Source organism: Triticum aestivum, chromosome 1B (genome assembly GCF_018294505.1).
Source record: "Triticum aestivum cultivar Chinese Spring chromosome 1B, IWGSC CS RefSeq v2.1, whole genome shotgun sequence".
Lineage (NCBI taxonomy): Eukaryota > Viridiplantae > Streptophyta > Magnoliopsida > Poales > Poaceae > Triticum > Triticum aestivum.
The window spans coordinates 50,653,675-50,673,486 of NC_057795.1; the positions used below are offsets into that span (position 1 = coordinate 50,653,675).

Sequence of the window (19,812 nt, forward strand, 5' to 3'; positions counted from 1 at the left end):
CCACGCACTCAACCCCGAGATCAAGGTAGGCACAAGGGCGGTGATCGTCGCTCCGAGTCGTTGTTCCACTTGCTCTTGGACAATCTCCGGAATCCGCGCCACCTGTGCCTTGAGTTCTTGAACCTCTCGCGCCTGGCTTTCCGAGCTGGTCTTTTTCTCCTTCCGCACACCAGCGGTATAGTATGACCCCCATTTTGTCGACAAGCCTTTGCCGGCCACACGACCAGCTGACGTCGGCTTACTGAGCTTATCCTTGTTCTTCATTACATTCAACCCCCTATTTAGAGTGGTGTCCCAAGGGTTGCTCTTAGTCGACCCCGCGCTACTGCTTTCAGTCGCCTGCGGAAGGAATGTGAACCATTTAGAAATTTGGCTTCATTAATTAGAATGCAACCATATGGAGCTAATTACGCGGGGGTGTATTCCTTACCAGAACAAGCTCAAGCTGCCTGGTCTTCGGATCCGTGGTAAGCTCCTTTGTTTTCGGGTCCTTCTTGTACCGGGCCCTGACAAAGTTCCTGGTCTGCTTGTCACCGTATTTATCGAAGAGGGGCGGTAGGCCTTGCTCGGCACGGTCCGCCTCCTCCTTGTCCCATATAGGCTCCGCCACTCTGTAACCGCCGGGACCGAGTGTGTGTTCCCCTATGTTCAGCTCCCGCATTTGTTTCCCCCACTCACTTGATTGGGAGCTTGCGGTGCTCGAGCAATTGATCTTGAAGTCGTTGTAGTCATCTTCGGTGATCGAAGGATTTTTCTCCTTGATCTTCTGATAACTCTCACCTTTCTCGATCATTCTCTTCACATTGCTTTTCCAAGTAGACAGGGCCTTGCTCATCTTCGTGAGGGCAGCATTGTTCACTTTATTCCCTTTGAGGCTTGTGTTTTCAAATTCAGCGGGGAACTTGTATCGTTCGTGCAGCTTCGTGAAGAGGAGGTTGCGCAAATTCCCTCGGTCAGGATGCCTCAGGTTCTCGGTGTTGATCGAGACGGTGCTCCGGACAATGCACCCGAGCTGAAGCGAGTACCCCTTGACTATTCGTTCGGGCGCCGTTGGATTCCCGTTGGAGTCCACTTCAGTAACTTCCTCCTTGAGGGTGCGGAGCACGATCGGGCGCCGGTCCTTCCGTTGCCTCTTCGGTTGGCTGCCATCTGTGCGTGCGCCGCCATCATCAGTGGTGGCATCCTCGGCGGCACCATCAGTGGTGGCATCAGTGTGGTCATCCTCGGCGGCACCATCCGTGGTCTCAGGATCGGTGGGGAAGGCGGCGGCCTCATACAAGTGAGGTTGTTCCTCCATCTCCTGGGACAGCTCCCAGAATGCCTTGCCGCCCGAACCCCCGGCCTCATCGTTGTGGGCCATGTTTCTCTCTAAATAGAAACAAAGTTTGGTCAAAAAGTTGGTTATTGTCAAGGAACAAGATCATGGTCTCATCATTTAGGGTTTGTCGACACCGAGGCATCCTAAAATCTAAGCTTTTATCATTGAGGGTTTTTCGACGCCGAGGCACCCTAAAAGCCTAACCTTTCATCATTTCGGTTTTTATCGACACCGAGGCACCCTAAAAGCCATGCATTAGTCACAAGTACGCCGGGGCACTTGATCCTACTTAATTAACTACTAAGATACCCCGGCCCATGCATTAGTCACAAGTACCCCATATGTCCTATTTTTAGCAAAGTCATGCTAAAATTCACGGAAAATTTCAGCATGACCTTTGCTGAAAATAGGACATATGGAGTACCCGAATTTGCCGGAACGGAAGTTAATCGACATTCCGGCAAACTCAAGGGCCTCTCGGGGTACCTGCAAAATCATTATCCCAGGTGGACATGGATGCAATGTCACATGTCACATGGATCCCACACCCACAGGAGCTGGTGAAGCTTCATGTGTATTTCACGAAAACCAGCCTGACTAAAGAGCTTTATGTAGAAAACAAATCACTCCACCAGCTCACACAGGATCATCCCTCTAAGCAATTACTCAAAATGGGCACTAGCAGCAAAATGAACATTTTACAATCTGAACTTTTTTTGTCATCTATGTGCTCATTTAACTTTGATCCAAATAGTATCAAAGTTCTTAGAAACAAGCAGCTCTGCTAACAAAGAACAGTAAAAATGGGGCTTGCCTTAAGATGGGAAGTAAAGTTGCAAAAACTATCACAAAGAACAGTAAAAATGGAACATAGCTCAGCATTTGTATTGATAGGAACAAACATAAAATCAAACCATGGGCATCTACTAGGTAGACCAACATAAAATTTTGACTGGAGTTACATAAGGGGAAATTGATGTGATGAATGGCAGTTTGGGAGCTGAGCTGATCATGTCCATGTATTCTAATTCTACAGTAAGATGGCATTGCTGTTGGTACCAATTTATTTGTTCACAAAGATACATTTTTGGTAATGCATAGACAACATCACCTTTTATTTATCATGGTTGGTTCTGTTCCATAATTATATCAGCCCAGAGTGTCTTATTAGATATCAGACTGAATTGTAATGCACCCATTCTAAAACTTTAAGTGAAAATAACCCTTGGTGTTTGATATGCATAACAATGAAAGATGTTGGTTCACATCTTTTACTGATAGTTTGGTGGTTTTATTTTTCTAGCCCACCGTCAATCACTTGGTAGCCATGACAGAGAAACCGCGGGGCAAATAGTGTGAGTAGCTAATAAGGGCTCAAAAAAGACTTTAATATGTCTGATGATCCAATGGATTGGTATCTATCATCTGCTACCAACATGTATTTTTTTTGAGAGAGATGGACTACCAACGTGTATTATGCTATTTAATTAAAGCTCATGCCATGCTTATCTTACATCAGATTTATTTATTCTAAGCTATAGTTATTTGCCAGTTGCTTGGCAGTACGTACTAGACATTGTGGCATCATGCATGCTGCGTGAGGTGAGGTGAGAGCTCAACTACCATGGGCATCAAACATAAAATTTTGACTGGAGTAACAGAGGCATAAAAGTAGAAATTACAGGTTTCCGAATCTGAACTTTTTTAGTTAACAGACTAACCCAAGAACCTTTTCTGGCATTATATTCAACATATATGAGATGAAACAAATCGTACGACGCATAACTAGTCTGATGGGATGCTAAAAAACATACATCTGATTCCTAGCAGTCAGATCGATTATTTTGCTTCTAAGGTCAGAGGATCATGCTGATTAAGGTTCTGTTTTTAAACCAAGTTACACAAAGAAAATGCACCTAAGCACCAAGAGGAACTGTTACAACTCCATAAGGTATATCCAAGATTACTTCTAGGCAGCTGCCTTGCTAGTGAGACCATATATGTAGTTTCTAACATATGCAAGATTACTTAAAAATTGGAGATGCAAGATAGTAGTATATAGAAGAAGAAACAAGAGAGAGATGCAAGATAGTAGTATATATAGGTGAGTCAACCTATTATTCTAGGCAGCTGCCTTGCTAGTGATTCGGTGTCGTCGCAACTGGATCCCTCCCGCTCGACCTGTGATCTTCTACAAGGAAAAAGTAGCAGCTCAGTCAACCACCATATAATTATACAAGGAAAAAATGCTACTTGGCACAAGTGTTCAGCAATCACCGCACCAATAAGAAAGAACAGAGGACAGTACACAAAATCGTTTGCTAATTCTCAGAATCTCTGCAACAATGCCTTAGTCAATATTCTTGCTTGATACAATTGTTCTTGGAATAATATATCAACAAAGAGAAACTCCCCACACATTTGATCTTGGTACAGACACAAGTGAAAGAATCTGTTATATATATTGGCCATAGCTTACACCAGAACAGTAGCAACTAAACTCTGATATAAAGTATGGAAACTCCATGTTTACCAGCTTTGCAGTATAGACAGAGCATATTGAAATTTTGCAGCATAGACAACACAGTTGATAGAAGCTAAATCCAAAGACCAATGCTCAGACCGCTAGATACTGATACTCTTAATACAATAAAAACCTGGAGTGCAAAGCAGAGTAATTGGATACAGACCAATGCATCGACATGATCTGATATTGTATCAATGGAACAAGAGAAACAAAGAATTTGCTAAAATGGCGCGTCACACGCAGACCAGATGATACAGTTTCCAATTCAGCAATTCAGCAAACAAAGAATTCTGCATCTAATCAACTACTCTAGGTATGTACGTACATGGCAGACAAAAACACCTAGCAATAGCAACAAGAGAACATAGTTTCGTCCCTTAGGAAAAAACACGCCAGAGCATGAGAGATGGAGAGAGCAGAGAGAGAGAGGGGGGGATGATACCTTGACGAGCTCCCCTGATGGCGTGGGTAGTAGGGTCGGGGCAGCGTCCCGGGAAGAACTAGGCACACGTGGTCCGAGGTACGTGCAGCCTGCGCGCGAGAGGAACCAGCATCATCAGGGAACCTTGACGGCGGCACAATCGAATCGAACAAAGGGGGAGGGGAGGAGAAGAGGACCTTGCGAGACCTTCAATGGCGGGGTTGCGGGAGAGAAGAAGCACGCGAGCAGCAGCGTGGTCGATGGGAGCAGCTCGAGCAGAGGTGGCGGCGGATCTGGCCGGCGTCGAGGGCGGCGGGGCGGCGGCGTCGGGAGAGGAGAGGGGAAGGGGATCGAGGGCGAGGGCTCGGGCGAGGGAGAGAGAGGGGATCGAGGGCGAGGGCTCGGGCGAGGGAGAGAGAGGGGATCGAGGGCGAGGGCTCGGGCGAGGGAGAGAGAGGGGATCGAGGGCGAGGGCTCGGGCGAGGGAGAGAGAGGGGATACGAAGTAGGGGGGCACAATACTAATGGCGCACCACCCCTCGGTGCGCCATAAGTATATACATGCTAATGGCGCACCTCGACCTGGTGCGCCATTAGTATTTTTTTTATTTCCGCTCGAGCCAACAGGTTATCTCCCACCTGACCTTATCCACATCAACTCCCCTCTACTAGCTCGACTGGTCAGGTGCCAATTCTCACACCAGGAGGTCCTGGGTTCGATTCCTAGGCTCCATAAAAAAAAAATTATGCATTTAAAATGATGTTTGATACTTATTTGTGTTTAAATATGTTCAAACTTGTTTAAATCATAATAGTAATTTTTTTTATAAGACAGTAATAATTTTTTTAAAAATATCATCAAACAGTAATGCCGGTGGAGCGGGGGAGGGTGCGGGGGGTCGGTGGCGGCGGTTGAGTAGGGGAGGGGTGCGGGGGGTCGGCGGCGGCGGTTGAGTAGGGGAATCGAGGGTGCGGGGGGGTCGGCGGCGGCGGCCGGTGGACCGGGGGGTGCTCGGCGGCGAGGGGGACCGGATCTGGCGAGGTGGGATAGCGATCGAGATGTGGAGGTCCTGGGTTCGATTCCTAGGCTCCACAAAAAAAAATTATGCATTTAAAATGTTGTTTGATACTTATTTGTGTTTAAATATGTTCAAACTTGTTTAAATCATAACAGTAATTTTTTTATAAGACAGTAATAATTTTTTTAAAAATATCATCAAACAGTAATGCCGGTGGAGCGGGGGAGGGTGCGGGGGGTCGGTGGCGGCGGTTGAGTAGGGGAGGGGTGCGAGGGGTCGGCGGCGGCGGTTGAGTAGGGGAATCGAGGGTGCGGGGGGTCGGCGGCGGCGGCCGGTGGACCGGGGGGTGCTCGGCGGCGAGGGGGACCGGATCTGGCGAGGTGGGATAGCGATCGAGATGGAGGGGGATCGAGATCGAGTGTCCATGAAATTTAAAAATATTCATGATAGTTCAAAAAGTGCCCATGAAATACAATCGAGAAATGAAGGCTACGATTTAAATACGATCGATCTTAGCTAGCTATCTGTTAACAATCTTCTTGCCCTTCTTTTTCGCAAATGGAGTTCTTCTGTGGAACGGACGTCCTTTAGGTAGGGTGGTCCTGCTTCTTCTTGTGGTGTATGCTGCTACTTCATCATCATCGTCATGTTCGATCCTCGGGTCGCCGTACTTGTCGAAGTCTTGCTCATTGGCTACTCCATCCATTCCGATGATCTTCCTTTTGCCTCTCCTCACGACAACACGACTGGTCTTTGACGGGTCGGTAATGAAGAAGCATTGGTCCACTTGGGAAGCCAGTACCCATGGCTCATTTTTCGCGGTGACGTTTGCGCCCGCGGTCTTGGATTTGGCTTCGGGTATAACCATAGTGGTGAAATACCGGTCTTCTTTTAGGACGCTCTTTGCCCATATGACACGGAACATCGGGACCTTCTCTCCAGCGTAGCTCAGCTCCCAGATCTCCTCGATCCTTCCGTAGTATCTGTCCTTGTCGTTACCGGTGTAGGATTCCATCATTAGCCCGGAGTTCTGATAACCATCGCTCTTCATGTCCTTGGCCTCGGTGTAGAATGTGTAGCCGTTGATATCGTACGCCTCATAGGTCATCAGGTTGTGCTCGGCGCCCTGTGACAAGGCAAATATGAGTTGTTCTTCCGCGGAAGAATTCTCATGTAAAGGGTACGACAGAAGCTTCTGCTTGAACCAACGCGTGAAACATGAGTTGTGCTCTTTGAGTATATCTCTGTCCGTCCTCTGTTGGCCTCGGTCATTGTACGTCTTCTTAATAAAGGTTTTGTGCTCTACCACCCAAGGATCGACCACGTCTATGTGTTGTAGCGCGACTAGGTTTGCTCTTTCAAAGTCGGCGAGTCGACCCTCGAAGTCGACATGCATTTCGCGGCGACCCTCACGGTGACCCCATCCAGCGAGCCTGCCGAGGTGCCTGTTGACGGGCAGACCAATGGGATTCTCGATGCCTAGATAATTCGTGCAGTAGGAGATGCACTCTTCGGTCAGAAAGCCCCTGGCTATGCTTCCCTCTGGACGTGACATGTTGCGAACGTATCCTTTGATGACACCATTCATCCTTTCGAACGGCATCATGCTGTGCAGGAACGTCGGCCCGAGTTGGATGATATCCTCCACTATATGGACCAGCAGATGCACCATAACGTCGAAGAATGCGGGCGGGAAGTACATCTCAAGCTCGCATAGTATCACCACGATCTCTTCCTGTAGCCTTCTGAGTTGCCTCACGCCAATCGACTTCCGAGAGATGACGTCGAAGAAGTTGCATAGGCCAAATAGCGTTTCACGGACGTGCGCGTCCATGATCCCACGGATTGCAACTGGAAGTATCTGCGTCATCAGCACGTGACAGTCATGAGACTTCATCCCGCTGAACTTCTGCTTCGCTGGGTCTAGGTATCTGCTTATCTTCCCCGTGTAACCGTAAGGAAGTTTTACTCCTAGGAGGCAGGTGAAAAACTGCTCGATCTCCTCCTGGCTTAGAGTGAAGCACGCGGGAGGGTAGTCATTTCCGGTCTTCTTGGCCTTTTTGCCTTTGCGACGACTTTCTGTGTCCTGCTTCGCCTCATCATCATCATCATCATCATCATCATCATCATCATCATCATCATCATCATCATATATAGCGTGAAGCTCCTGCCTGATGCCCATTGATTTCAAGTCTGCCCTTGCTTTCGGCCCATCTTTGGTCCTCTCTGGCATGTTGAGCAGGGTACCAAGCAGACTCTCGCACACGTTCTTCGTGATATGCATGACATCAAGGCTGTGAGGCACACGGTGGATCTTCTAGTACGGCAAGTCCCAGAAAACAGACCTCGTTTTCCATACCTTCAGCAGCGGCGCTGGCGCCTTTTGCTTCTTTCCCGGCAGTGGGCGGTCTTTCCAATTTTTCAACAGCTTGTCTATTTCCTCGCCGCTCCTCGTACACGGGCGTTTTCGGGGTTCGGTTTCACCATCGAACAGATCCTTGCGTTTCCTCCACGGGTCATCGTCGCGAAGCCACCTTCGATGTCCCATGAACACGGTTTTCGAAGACCCGGGATCTCTATCTAGCTGGCGATACGTTGTGTCATCCATGCACCTTACGCATCCAGAAAATCCGTGGACTACCTGCCCCGCAAGATATCCGTAACCGAGATAGTCGTGCACCGTCGTGAGCAGTGCGGCTCTCATAGGGAAATATTCTTTCTCTGCGGCGTCCCACGTATTGGCTGGCGTTTTCCACAGCGTGTCAATCTCCTCTTTCAGCAGCCCCAGATACAGATTGATGTCGTTCCCTGGTTGTTTCGGCCCTTCAATTAGCATACTCATGTGAATGTACTTCCTCTTCATGCACAACCAGGGGGGAAGGTTGTACATCCACACGAACACAGGCCAGGTGCTATGTGTGCTTCTCTGGCTGCCAAACGGATTGACTCCATCGGTGCTCGCGCCCAGCATGATGTTCCTTGGATCGTTCCCAAATTCTGGGTATTCGAAGTTCAACGCTTGCCACTGGCTCGCATCCTTAGGGTGACTCAGCATCTTGTCTTTTTTATCTATCTCCGGATCATTTGCGTCATCTTCTCGCTTCTTCTCCTCCCTATCCGCGTGCCAACGCAGGAGCTTTGCTACCTTAGGGTCCGCGAAATACCGCTGCAGACGAGGAGTGATCGGAAAGTACCACACCACTTTTCGAGGAGCTTTCTTCCTCTTCTTGTATCGAGTGACACCGCACACCGGACATATGGTAGACTCCGCGTGCTCGTCCCGATAAATGATGCAATTGTTCATGCACACATGGTATTTCACGTGCGGTAAATCCAGAGGACACACGATTTTCTTCGCCTCCTCCAAACTGGTCGGGCACTTGTTCCCCTTGGGAAGACGTTCGTGCCAGAATGACATGTTCTCGTCGAAGCATGCGTCGGTCATTTTGTGTTTTACCTTCATCTCCAGAGCCATGAGCGTTACTTTCAGGCGGGTATCCTCGGGCCTGCATCCTTCATACAATGGAGTAACCGCGTCTAACTCAAGTTGATCCATCTTGGCTTTCTCTCGGGCGGCAGCTCTTGCGTTATCCGTCTGCTTGAGAAGCAGCTCTTGAATATGAGGGTCCTGCACCCAGCCCATCGATGGTCCAGCGTCGTCTGCTCCGCCGGCATCATCATCATGTCCTGCATCTTCTACATGATGACTGTGTACAGCATCACCGTCGTGATCATCTCCTGGGGATTCTTCGTCTTCTCGCCCCCCCGAGCCGCGGTGGTTGTCTTGCTGCCCTTCCTCATTTCTTGCCCGGCCCCCATGGACGACTTCGTAGTCATCTTCATCACCTTGCCACCGATAGCCATCCATGAAACCACGCAAGAGCAGGTGGTCCCGCACCTGCCCGGAATCCGGGTCCGCAATAAGGCTATTCAGCTTGCATCTTCGACACGGACATCTTATCTCCGTCTCGTTATTTTAAAGCATCTCGGCCTTCGCGGACCTCAAAAACCTATTCACGATGCCTTCGGTCATCGTGCGGACCATGGTCGCCTGCGGGGTAGAGCAAAACGATATTTTAGAACCAAGAAAAAATTTGGCATGACTTTCCCTAAAAATAGGACCAAAAAGAATGCTTAATGCCAAAATTCTCGCCGAAACGGAAATGAATCAACATTCCGGCAAAATATTGGCAACTATCGCAGTTCAAATACCAGTACACCTCCAAACACAAACACATATGCAACACCACAAACATATGCAACACCACGAACATACATAGATCTAGCTAGGCCATAAAAAGTGCATGTGCACATTGTTGTAGGGAGAACAACATAAATATAGCTTCCCCCCTTACTTACCTAGCAAAACAAGGTAACTTAACCACTTAATTTGAATGAATCTATGGTGGAAATGAGGTGAAAAAGAGGAGGCACCCGAGACAAGGAGGAGGCGGTGGAGAGAATGAAGTGGGGAGAAAGTGAGTGTGGGAGGAGAGGCTGTCCAAAATATCTTGTTGCTGCCCACTTACTAATGACGCACCAGCAACAAATGCGCCATTAGTAATCCAGGTTACTAATGGCGCACCCCCTGGTGGTGCGCCATTAGTACTTTTGCAAAAAAAGGAATAAAAACAATAATAAAAAAATAACATTAGTGGCGCACCTTCTGGCTGGTGCGCCATTACTAGTTACAACTAGTAATGGCGCACCACCAGTGGATGCGCCATTAGTATGTTTGGACAGGCGCACTAGTTCAAAAAAAATTGGTACTAATGGCGCACCGTGGGCAGGGTGCGCCATTAGTAGTTTCAACACTAATGGCGCATTAGAAGGTGGTGCGCCATTAGTATATACTAATGGTGCACCACATGTCTGGTGCGCCATTAGTGTCATTTCCATCTATAGCCCTTTTCCTAGTAGTGAGTGGTTGGACACGCCGTCGAAGGAAAACCTCCAGAAGATCCATGCCAGTCACACCATCGCGAATGAGTTGGACTACCCGCTCCATCAACATTTTAACCTGGGCCTTCTCCTCCGGAACTACTTTCAGAGAAGACGGCTTGTTCACTCGACTCATGGAGAAGGGAGGGAGCCCAGTCGACTGCCCTGGCGTCGACTGGTCTCGGCAGTAGAACCAGGTCGATTGTCACCCTCTAACTGACTCGAGAAGGGTCATAGCTGGAAAAGCACTCTTACTCCTCATCTGGACCCCAAGACCCCCGCACATCTAGATTACTTGGGTTCTCTCGTCATTCGGGTTAGCCTTTTTGACCGTCTGAGAGCGACAAGTGAATATGTGTTTGAAAAGGCCCCAATGCGGCCGACAACCCAAGAAGTTTTCGCACAGAGAAACGAAAGCGGCGAGATAGGCAATGGAATTGGGGGTGAAGTGGTGGAGCTGAGCCCCGAAGAAGTTCAGAAACCCCCTAAAGAAAAGATGCGGCGGCAAAGAAAATCCACGATCGACATGAGTCGCTAGGAGGACGCACTCACCCTCCTGAGGCTGCGGCTGCCACTCCGTCCCCGGGAGCCTCGCTGCCCCGTGCTCAATCAGCCCCTCGTTGGCCAAGTCGTCGAGATCCTTCTGGGTGATGGTCGAGCGGATCCAATACCCTTCGATCCAACCTTGTGGCGGGCGGGACCGCGACGAGGATCCACCCCGACTGGTCGCTCTTCCCTTCGCCTACGCCGTCGCCTTCTTCGCCCGCTCCAAAGCCGCCGTCTTCTCCTTCACCATTGTCGCCGACGAGGCTGGTACAGAGCAACGGCGCTGAACAGATGGCAAGGGCAGTGGATGAATCTGAAGACGGGGTAGGGGAAAATGAGGGAGCATTGTTCAAAAACCTCCGCCCGGTTCCTTATATGGAGTCGCTTCCGAGTGGCTGACTGGTGGACCCGGGCAATCCTGTCAAATCCCAAAACAGTCGCGCGAGGGATACGTGGTGAAAAAGGCGGCGCGGGGATCGAGGCGTCTCTGTCTTATCCCATCTGAGTACCGCGGCCTTCTCCGCTTCGCGCGCTTCCCAAAATTCGGATCCCACTAAATACGCTAACCGCAGGGAAACTTGTCAGACGGAAGATCTCCTGCGATCCGTCGCTCGGAGATCTCCAAGTGTAGAAAGATCACTCGACCTACATCCAGAATGGATCAAGGCGATTGAAAAAGAAGTTGATACCGTCACCTATAGTCATTTGATCCAGAACAAGACGTACTCATAGCATAGAAAGAGGAGTCGGAAGAATTCCCAACTCCTTCCTCACTCAAACCTCGATCCATTCGGGGGCTAATGATGAAGTCATGTACCTAGGGTAGGGTCATGAACCTGTCCAAGGTACCCTCCCCGAGGACATCTTTAGATGAAGTCATCTTCCAGTCGACCTAGAGGGACTCCACTCGACTGACTGGAAGACACTCGACGAACTTGAAGACACTCGACCATGAAGACTCACTCGACCACCAGGAGTTCAAGATCTACTCTATATCCAAACGGTCTGTAATTAAGTAGTCTTTATGGTCATGATGACACTTTATGTAAGGCGTTACCAGTAACGCCAGGCCTTAATGTACTTTAACCCTCCGCTACGTGGGCTGGCTGGGGTCTTGGCATCCTCTATATAAGCCACCCCCCTCCACTGGCAGAAGGGTTCGCACCCCTGTAACTCTTACGCATATAATCCAGTCGACCGCCTCCGGGCTCCGAGACGTAGGGCTGTTACTTCCTCTGAGAAGGGCCTGAACTCGTAAATCTCTTGCGTACACAACTACTCCATAGCTAGGATCTTGCCTCTCCATACCTACCCCCTATTCTACTGTCAGACTTAGTACCACGACAGGAGCCACGTGGTGGGCCGCAGGCAGGCAGGGCTGGATACCCCCATATCCAGGATGCCGACACTTGACAGCATGTCAGTCATCACCGCGGGCCATATGAATGTGGAGAAGAAAGTCTTCAATCCATACTGCGGGATCTGTTGTGCCATCGTATGATTCAATGTTCATGGGTTTAAACCCTTCTGGGAACTGATGCTCCATTGCCTCATCGGTGAAGCATAGGGGGTGTGCGGCTCCTCTGTATCGGGCGACGTCACGATGCAGCTCAGATGGAGTCCGTATGCGGTTTTCGGCCCGGGTGAGGTTGTGTTTATTGCGCCAGGCTGATGGTCGTCTTCTTGCGCTGGTGCACGCCCCCTTGATCCATCAATTGATCTGGTATGACCGGCTCTATTGTCCAGGTCCTATCACAGGTCGTGCGTGTATCCTGCAGCTGTTGTTTCTCTGCCTTTACGGCGAGGTGGCGCGGGTTGGTGTTCGGCTTGGGTTACCTCTCTGTCCCAGCCACGAGGTGGTCGGTCAGGCCCATCAGCCGCATTACGCGTTGTCGGTATAAGCTCTGGGACCTCATCATCGAATTGGGAGAGCACCTGCGCTTTGGGTAACTCTTAGTTGGGTGCTCGAGGCCATATTCCTCGGCTGCCAGGATGTTAGTCCATCTGTCATTGAGTAAATCCTGATCGGCTTGAAGTTGCTGCCGCTTCTTTTTCAGGCTTCTTGTTGTGGCTATTAGACGGCGCTTAAAGCGCTCTTGTTCAAGGGGGTCCTCTAGTATGATGAAGTCTTCGTCGCCAAGGCTCTCATCCTCTTCGGAGGTCGGTAAGTAGTTACTATCCTCCGAGCCCTCGTTCCCGATAGGATCATCGGGGTTGACTTGCCCCTCTTCCCAATCATCCTGATCGGATGTTGGCTCGACAGGGGCGTCTTGGTCTTCGGCGTTATCCGGTGTGTTTATGTCTCCGGTGCCGGTATTGTTATCTTTTTCCCGATGCGATTTTGATCGGCGCCGTTGACGTTCATCCTCTAGATTCCTCTAGATTCCTCCCATTGTCTGAGCACGTTCATCCTCTAGATTCCTCCCATTGTCGCCGTCATCCTCTTTCGGTATGTCCACCACGTATACATCATACGAGGAAGTGGCCGTCCAGCGTCCGGTGAACGGCGGGTTCTGGCTCTTCTCATCTTCGGTATTATTATCCATAACGTCGATGTCTTCGGAATCGTAGTCGAGCATGTCGGTTAGATCCTCGACAGTGGCTATGAAGTGGGGAATTTCACATACCAACTACTTTGTGGTACTACAAACTAAAAATTATACTTCAACTTCTAATCTATGGATTTCATGCCGCCAGGTGCCTAGCACTACAACACGGTTGACAAACAAAGACATTTTATAGGAGGCACTAAAAAATTGCCTTAGATTACCTACCATAAAGGCGTTCTATAGAAAATCACCACGATTTAAGCACGGAGGCACAACGAAAAGTGCCCTCAAAGACCTGAGCATCCGAGGCACTTTTTAAAAACGCCTACATAGGCCTTTCCCTTCGTAATTGTCTCTAGCGTTTTTCTCAAACGCCTTGGTACATCTTTGAAGGCATTTTTCTGCCTTTCAAAGGCGTTTTTTAGTGCCTCCTAATTTCGGCCGTGTTGTAGTGTAGGATCCACCGAAGACGAGGGGAACCGACAAACACAAGTGACAAAAGGCAAAATGAATTGAACAGAAAAACAATCTTTAATATTTTTTCAGATAAACAATTTTTTATATGGGTGCATGCACCGCACTGGCTTCTTTTCATTGGTCCAGCCCAATTGGATAAGTATGAACGGCCCGCTTGTCGTCGTCGGCCGATTTGCCGGCAAAAAAGAATATAGAAGCTCTAAAGACTGAACCCCGCATGCTTCCGCCCTGACCCACACCACATCCACGGCCGGCGGATCCTCAGCTCAGCTGCTCCGCCACGCCGCGCTCCACGGCCTCCAGGTTCTCCTGATGGAGCCGTCGGAGACTAGCCCAGCCGTCACCACCATCGACTCCCTCAAGGACGACAACATCGAGGACGTCCTGCTGCGCCTCCCGTCGCCGGCCTCCCTCGCTCGAGCCGCGCTCGCCTCACGCCGCTGGCGCGGCATCGCCTCAAGCTCCCCCTTCCTGCGCCGCTTTCGCGAGCTCCACCCCCGGTCACCCATCCTCGGCCTCTTCGCCTCCCAGCCGGACCTCCAGCAGCTCCCCATCTTCCACCCCGCGGCCGCCGCCCGCTCCGACCCGGACCTCGCAGCCGCCGCGCGTGGGGGCGACTTCCTGCTCACCCGCCTCGAGGACGACCCGGCGTGGCGCTTCCGGGACTGCCGCAACGGCCTCCTCCTCCTCCGCAGAGGCCACTCCCTTTCCCTCTACGACCCCGTCTCCCACCGGCAAGTCCGCGTGCCCCGTCCACCGAAGGACGAGCCCTTCCCTGCAGCTGGAGCAGCGGAGTACTTATGGGACTGCTTGCTGGACGGCCATGGAGAATTCCGCGTGGTCACCGTGCAGCGAGACGGCCAAAGGTTGCGCGCCATGGAGTACGCCTCCCGCACAGCCGAGTGGCGCATCCACCCGTGGGCGGACGGCATCCACATGCCTGCGCATGCGCAGAGCATGCGACCGATGCTCGCTGCCGCGGCCGGGCTCATCTTTTCGAGATATGACCGGAACTCCTCGCTCCTGCTCGATACAAGCACCATGGCATTCTCCTTCTCCATCGTCCCTCTCCCAGTTACAATAGCGACGCACACGATGATGCCGCCGGGAGCATACGCCATCGGAGACACCGAGGCCGGTGTGTGTTGCCTTTTGCTTATGGTCGGCAGGACTACGCTGCAAGTCTGGCTACTCAAGAAGAAGGACGGCGGCGGCGGGCATGCGTGGGAGTTGGAGAAGCAAAGCCATATAGGCTGGCTGGACAGCTTCAACCGGCGGTTTGGTGTCCAAATGGTGGCTGCTGGGCTCGCAATTGTTTACTGCATGAGTTGCAAGTATTCTCACTTTGTCATTGATCTCAAGGACCTGAGCCTCAAGGATAAGTTCCGTTGTCATCGAACCATGGCGTACCCTTTCCAAATGCCATGGCCACCTGCTGCGTTGGTGCCTACTTCTCCGTGCGAACGGCCCACCACACCCCAAACATATGCATGCCGAGGTATGACTGAACTTGCAGTTTCTTTGCCTGTCCCCTGTTGTTGCCGAGAACTTGCTCATGTCCATAGCTCCCATCAGGAGTGTTGGCCCTGGGGTCATATATATCCCAGTCACTCACTATAACATAAGTGTGATATTTGATGAAACTGAATTTTAACTAGTAGTACTAACTTCAGTGCTTCTCTATCCTACTGAACTGAATATACCACCTTTTGGCATTGGGACTGTCGTGATAGACTGAATCTTTTGATACTGATTGGGTCGCCAGCAAAACTGTGTGTTTACCATTTTATCTTGCTATTTACAGATGCTGAAAATCAACACGAAGCACCTTCTTCTAGTAGGAAGCGCAAGAGCAATGATGAAATGGAGCCATGTATTTCCCCAGCTTCTTTGAAGAATGAATTCATCAGATAAGAAATTGTGCTATGAGATTGGACCGCCGACTTGAATATAAAGAAGGCGATCAACAATTGCACCTTTAAACCCCTTGTGAGCAAAATATTCCCCGTTTATCCTTCATATGTGCAAGTTGAAAATACGATAAACTTTGTACTTAGGAAGAGATTTCTATTGACAAGCATATATCCAGAGTCAAAATATCAAATAATGATTTTTTTACTGAAAATATGTATGTGCATGGTAGAAAAGATTATAAGAAACACAACCTATATATCAACTTCTAGACAATCATTCATACGTAGTTCCTAAATAAATATGCACAGAAAGTAAGTTAGGCCAATTTGATAGTGCTCCCTCTGTTCACTTTTATAAGACACTCTAGACATTTCAGACAGCTTGTAAAACAGCTCAATTTCAGTTGTCTGAAACGACTTATAAAAGTGAACAGAGGAGTAGCATTTTACTTGTATATGCACTGAATGAATTCCTCATGGAACCTGCATCGCAACATCAGCCATCTTTGTCTTCTACCGCACTCATGATGTTTTGTTACTATGTTGTTAACAGCACTACTGGGTGTTGAGATACAACTGATTGAGTTGGGAGGGAGCTCCAAATCTGCCTAGCCCTCGTTTTGATGACCACAACAAAGACCAGCTGTTATTTCTTGATCTCCCGTTTCTGTTTGGTTTTTATATTTCTGAATTATTGTAATGCATTAGTCTGTAAGATGGCTTGTAGTTCTAAAGATTATATTGGGGTGTTATCAGATTCGTAAGAACGTTATAAACTGTTATTGTGGGTCATGTAGTTGTAAGTTATATCAGGAATTCAATGTTCTCGTAACCTCCTCGGCCTAGACCAGTGATGGTCTTGGACCTGAATTCAATGTAGTTGTTGTTTCTTGATCTCTTCTTTCTGCCTGGTGTTTGTATTTTTTGACTTCTTGTGATGCAATGGCCTATAAGGTGTCTTGGTTCTAAAGAACATTGGAGTGTTTTCAGAATCGTAAAAACATTATAAACTGTTATTTTGAGTCATATAGGTGTAAGTTATATAGCAGGAATTAAATGTTGTCCTAGCCTCCTTGGCATTGACCAGTGATGGTCTTGGATCTGAAATCACACTACTATTTTCTGAAAAAGAACCACACTTTCGAATATATTCCTTCAGTTGTTGATTGTGATTTTGCATCTTGCAGTTTCAGTCGGTGTAAAAAGGTTGGCAACGACATATGTCCTTGAGAATAGTATACCACGACGATTAAAGATACATGAATCTGTATTTGACATTGTAAATTGCTATATTCTGCCAGTATATTTTTGGTTTTTGAGATCCATTAATCTATTTATTTGAAAAATATATCAAACAGTACATTTCTAGGGTTTTTTTTCTAAAATTCTAACAATACATGTAAGATGAAATGACTCCCTAGTGACTGTCTGTTGCCATCACATGCATCTTGTCTTGCCAAATTCAAGGAAAACTTTGCACTCTTGGTTCATAGATCAAAATAAGCCCTTGTGAATCCTCTCACCAATTTTGCTGGGAGGCTCCCCCCTCTCTCGGTCTAACTTTGAAAGTTTTTTTTTGTCACTGGCAAATATATGTCAGTGGGAACCGCTCCCATTGTCTTTAACGTAAAAAAATATGTTGTAATATGTGGCGGACATTTAATAAGCATACACCATACATATTTTAAAATATAATGATTTTTTAATATACATTGAATTTTTGTTAACACATAAGGAATATTTAAAAAAAATTAGTTTTATTTTAGTAGGGCTTTAAATATTTTGCTCGGTATACAAAATTGAAAAAACTGTTTTTCAGAGAAAAACAGACTATAACCGAAGAGAAAGAACAAAAAAACGCTTAAGTGAGCTTGCCAAACTGGGCTGGCCCTCCATGCTCAAGCGTAGCCTCGACTGCCTGCAAGCATGAGGTCTCGTCAACCAACGATGTAGGAGAACGCAGCGTCTATATCTCGCATTAAGCGAGACGAGAGGGAACTCTCACTGAATCCTCCTACGTCGTATTGGGCTGGTCCACTCGCGCGCGTGTAGCGATTAAAAATAGGAGAGGAAATAGGAGAAGCAGGTATCGATCCTTGATCTCCAGGTGGATCGCAGGTGCTGCTAGGTCCCTCTCGTGATAAGTCATGGGGGCGCATCCTACTTGAGGCTATTCAGCCAAGTTTATTTTCTTTTATTTTTCTTCTTCTCCAATTTTTTATTCTTTGTTGCATTTTATTTCTTTTTTTCCATTTTCATGTTTCTTTTTTTTATTTCACTTCTTTTTTCGGTTTTCTTTGTTCTTTTGGTTATTATTTTACATTTTTTGTACATGCCAACAACATTTTTAAAATAAACGTCTAATGTTTTGCCAATAAAATTTTAAAAAATACATGGTCTTTTCTATACACATTTTTAACATTTTTCAAATACAAGATTAACATTTTCTGAATACATGATAAACATTTTTTTCTATAAATTTTTAACATTTTTTAAAATGCTTGATTAAATTTTCTAAAATACATGGTCAACATTTTTTCTTTACACATTGAACATTCTTCAAATGTTTGATTAACATTTTACAAACACTTGTTCAACATTTTTTGAATTCTTGATTAACATTTTCATATACATGATCAAATTTTTTCATCATTTGATACATGGTCAACATTATTTCTATACACATTTAAATTTTTTCAAATGCTTGGTTAAAATAATTTCAATACTTTTTCAACATTTTTTCAAATTCTAAATTAACATTTTTATATACATGATCAAAAATTTCATCATTTTTTAATACATGATCAAAAAAATTTATATACACATTTAACATTTCCCAAATGCTTGATTAAATTTTTTTAAATACTTATTCACATTTTTTTTAAATGCTTGAGTAACATTTTTATATACATGATAACAAATTTATCATTTTTTAATACATGATTAACAATTTTTTTATACACATATATATTTTGAAATGTGTTTTTTGCAATATATATATATATATATATATATATATATATATATATATATATAGAGAGAGAGAGAGAGAGAGAGAGAGTATATTTAGAGTATAAAGAAATTACAAAAATAAAGCAATACGAGAACAGAAAAAAGAAAAAGAAAAAGAGGTCGTGACCTGCCGCGCGCGTGGGCCGGCCTATCTCGGGCCCCCTCAACGAGTCTTGCTGAAGGCCAGATACAGGGCGCCCGTAGGAGACCCAGCGCTAAAAAATGAACTGTTATAGCAGTGGGCACCACGGGGTGCTGTAGGTGAGTGCTTGTTTGGGCTCATGCTAAGCGATATATAGCAGTAGCACCCGTAAAAAAGGCGATTTATAACACTGGCGCGTCCAATGTGATATAAGAGACAGGAATCTGGTGCCTAGCGTCTTAAGAATTTGATTATTCAATATGCGATATAAGTGGATTCACAATAATTCAAAAAAAGAGTCAAGGCTACTCCTGACCAAGGTGCAATGGGTCGGGCCACTCTGGCCAGCTCACTTGGGCTTTTGTTTTTGCTCTATGGTTGTTTCTCTGAAAAAACCTATTGAATAATATGAAAAGTAGTAAAAACATATTCAATGTCAATTAAAAAAGTTCATCATATATCAAGATTTTACCTTCTATTGAATACTTATCAATTATATTAAAAAAAGCTTACCATGTACTCCTCCGTCCCATAATATAAGAACATTTTTGACACTACACTCGTATGAAGAACACTCTTACATTATGGGACAGAGGGAGTATTAAAAATGTTCATCATATATTGGAATATGTTAATGTATATTTAAAAATGTTCAACATGCACTATTTTTTCCAACATGTATTAAAGCACATTCACTGTATATTAGGAAAATGTTTATTGTACATGAAACTTACAAAAAAAGGGAAAACTACAAGAAAAAGCAGAAACCCACAGAAAATTGGAAATAAAAGAAACAACAGCTAAAGGAAGAAAAGGAATAAAAAATGGTCCATCGCGGCGTTGGACGACGAAATAAGCGGGAATTCGTGGTGGGCGGCGAACAAAGCAGAGAGCAGAAAAAATGTGGGCTTTCGCGTGGAGACATTGGTGTAATTGTTCAAATGAGCC

The 19,812-nt window shown here is 46.9% G+C and overlaps 1 protein-coding gene across 1 annotated transcript; it reads left to right on the top strand.

Moving 5' to 3' along the window:
• Positions 1-13,994: 13,994 nt before the first annotated feature.
• On the top strand, positions 13,995-16,552 carry LOC123086158 (uncharacterized). The gene is made up of 3 exons (XM_044507878.1): positions 13,995-15,295; positions 15,602-15,786; positions 16,264-16,552. Exons 1-2 carry the CDS (start codon positions 14,110-14,112, stop codon positions 15,709-15,711), a joined length of 1,296 nt encoding a protein of 431 aa, XP_044363813.1. The 5' UTR covers positions 13,995-14,109; the 3' UTR covers positions 15,712-15,786; positions 16,264-16,552.
• Positions 16,553-19,812: the final 3,260 nt, after the last annotated feature.

Coding starts and splice junctions, on each gene's coding strand:
- LOC123086158 (XM_044507878.1), top strand. CDS start 14,110: ATGGAGCCGTCGGAGACTAGCCCAGCCGTCACCACCATCGACTCCCTC. Junction 15,296..15,601: donor CCAAACATATGCATGCCGAG/GTATGACTGAAC, acceptor TGCTATTTACAG/ATGCTGAAAATCAACACGAA.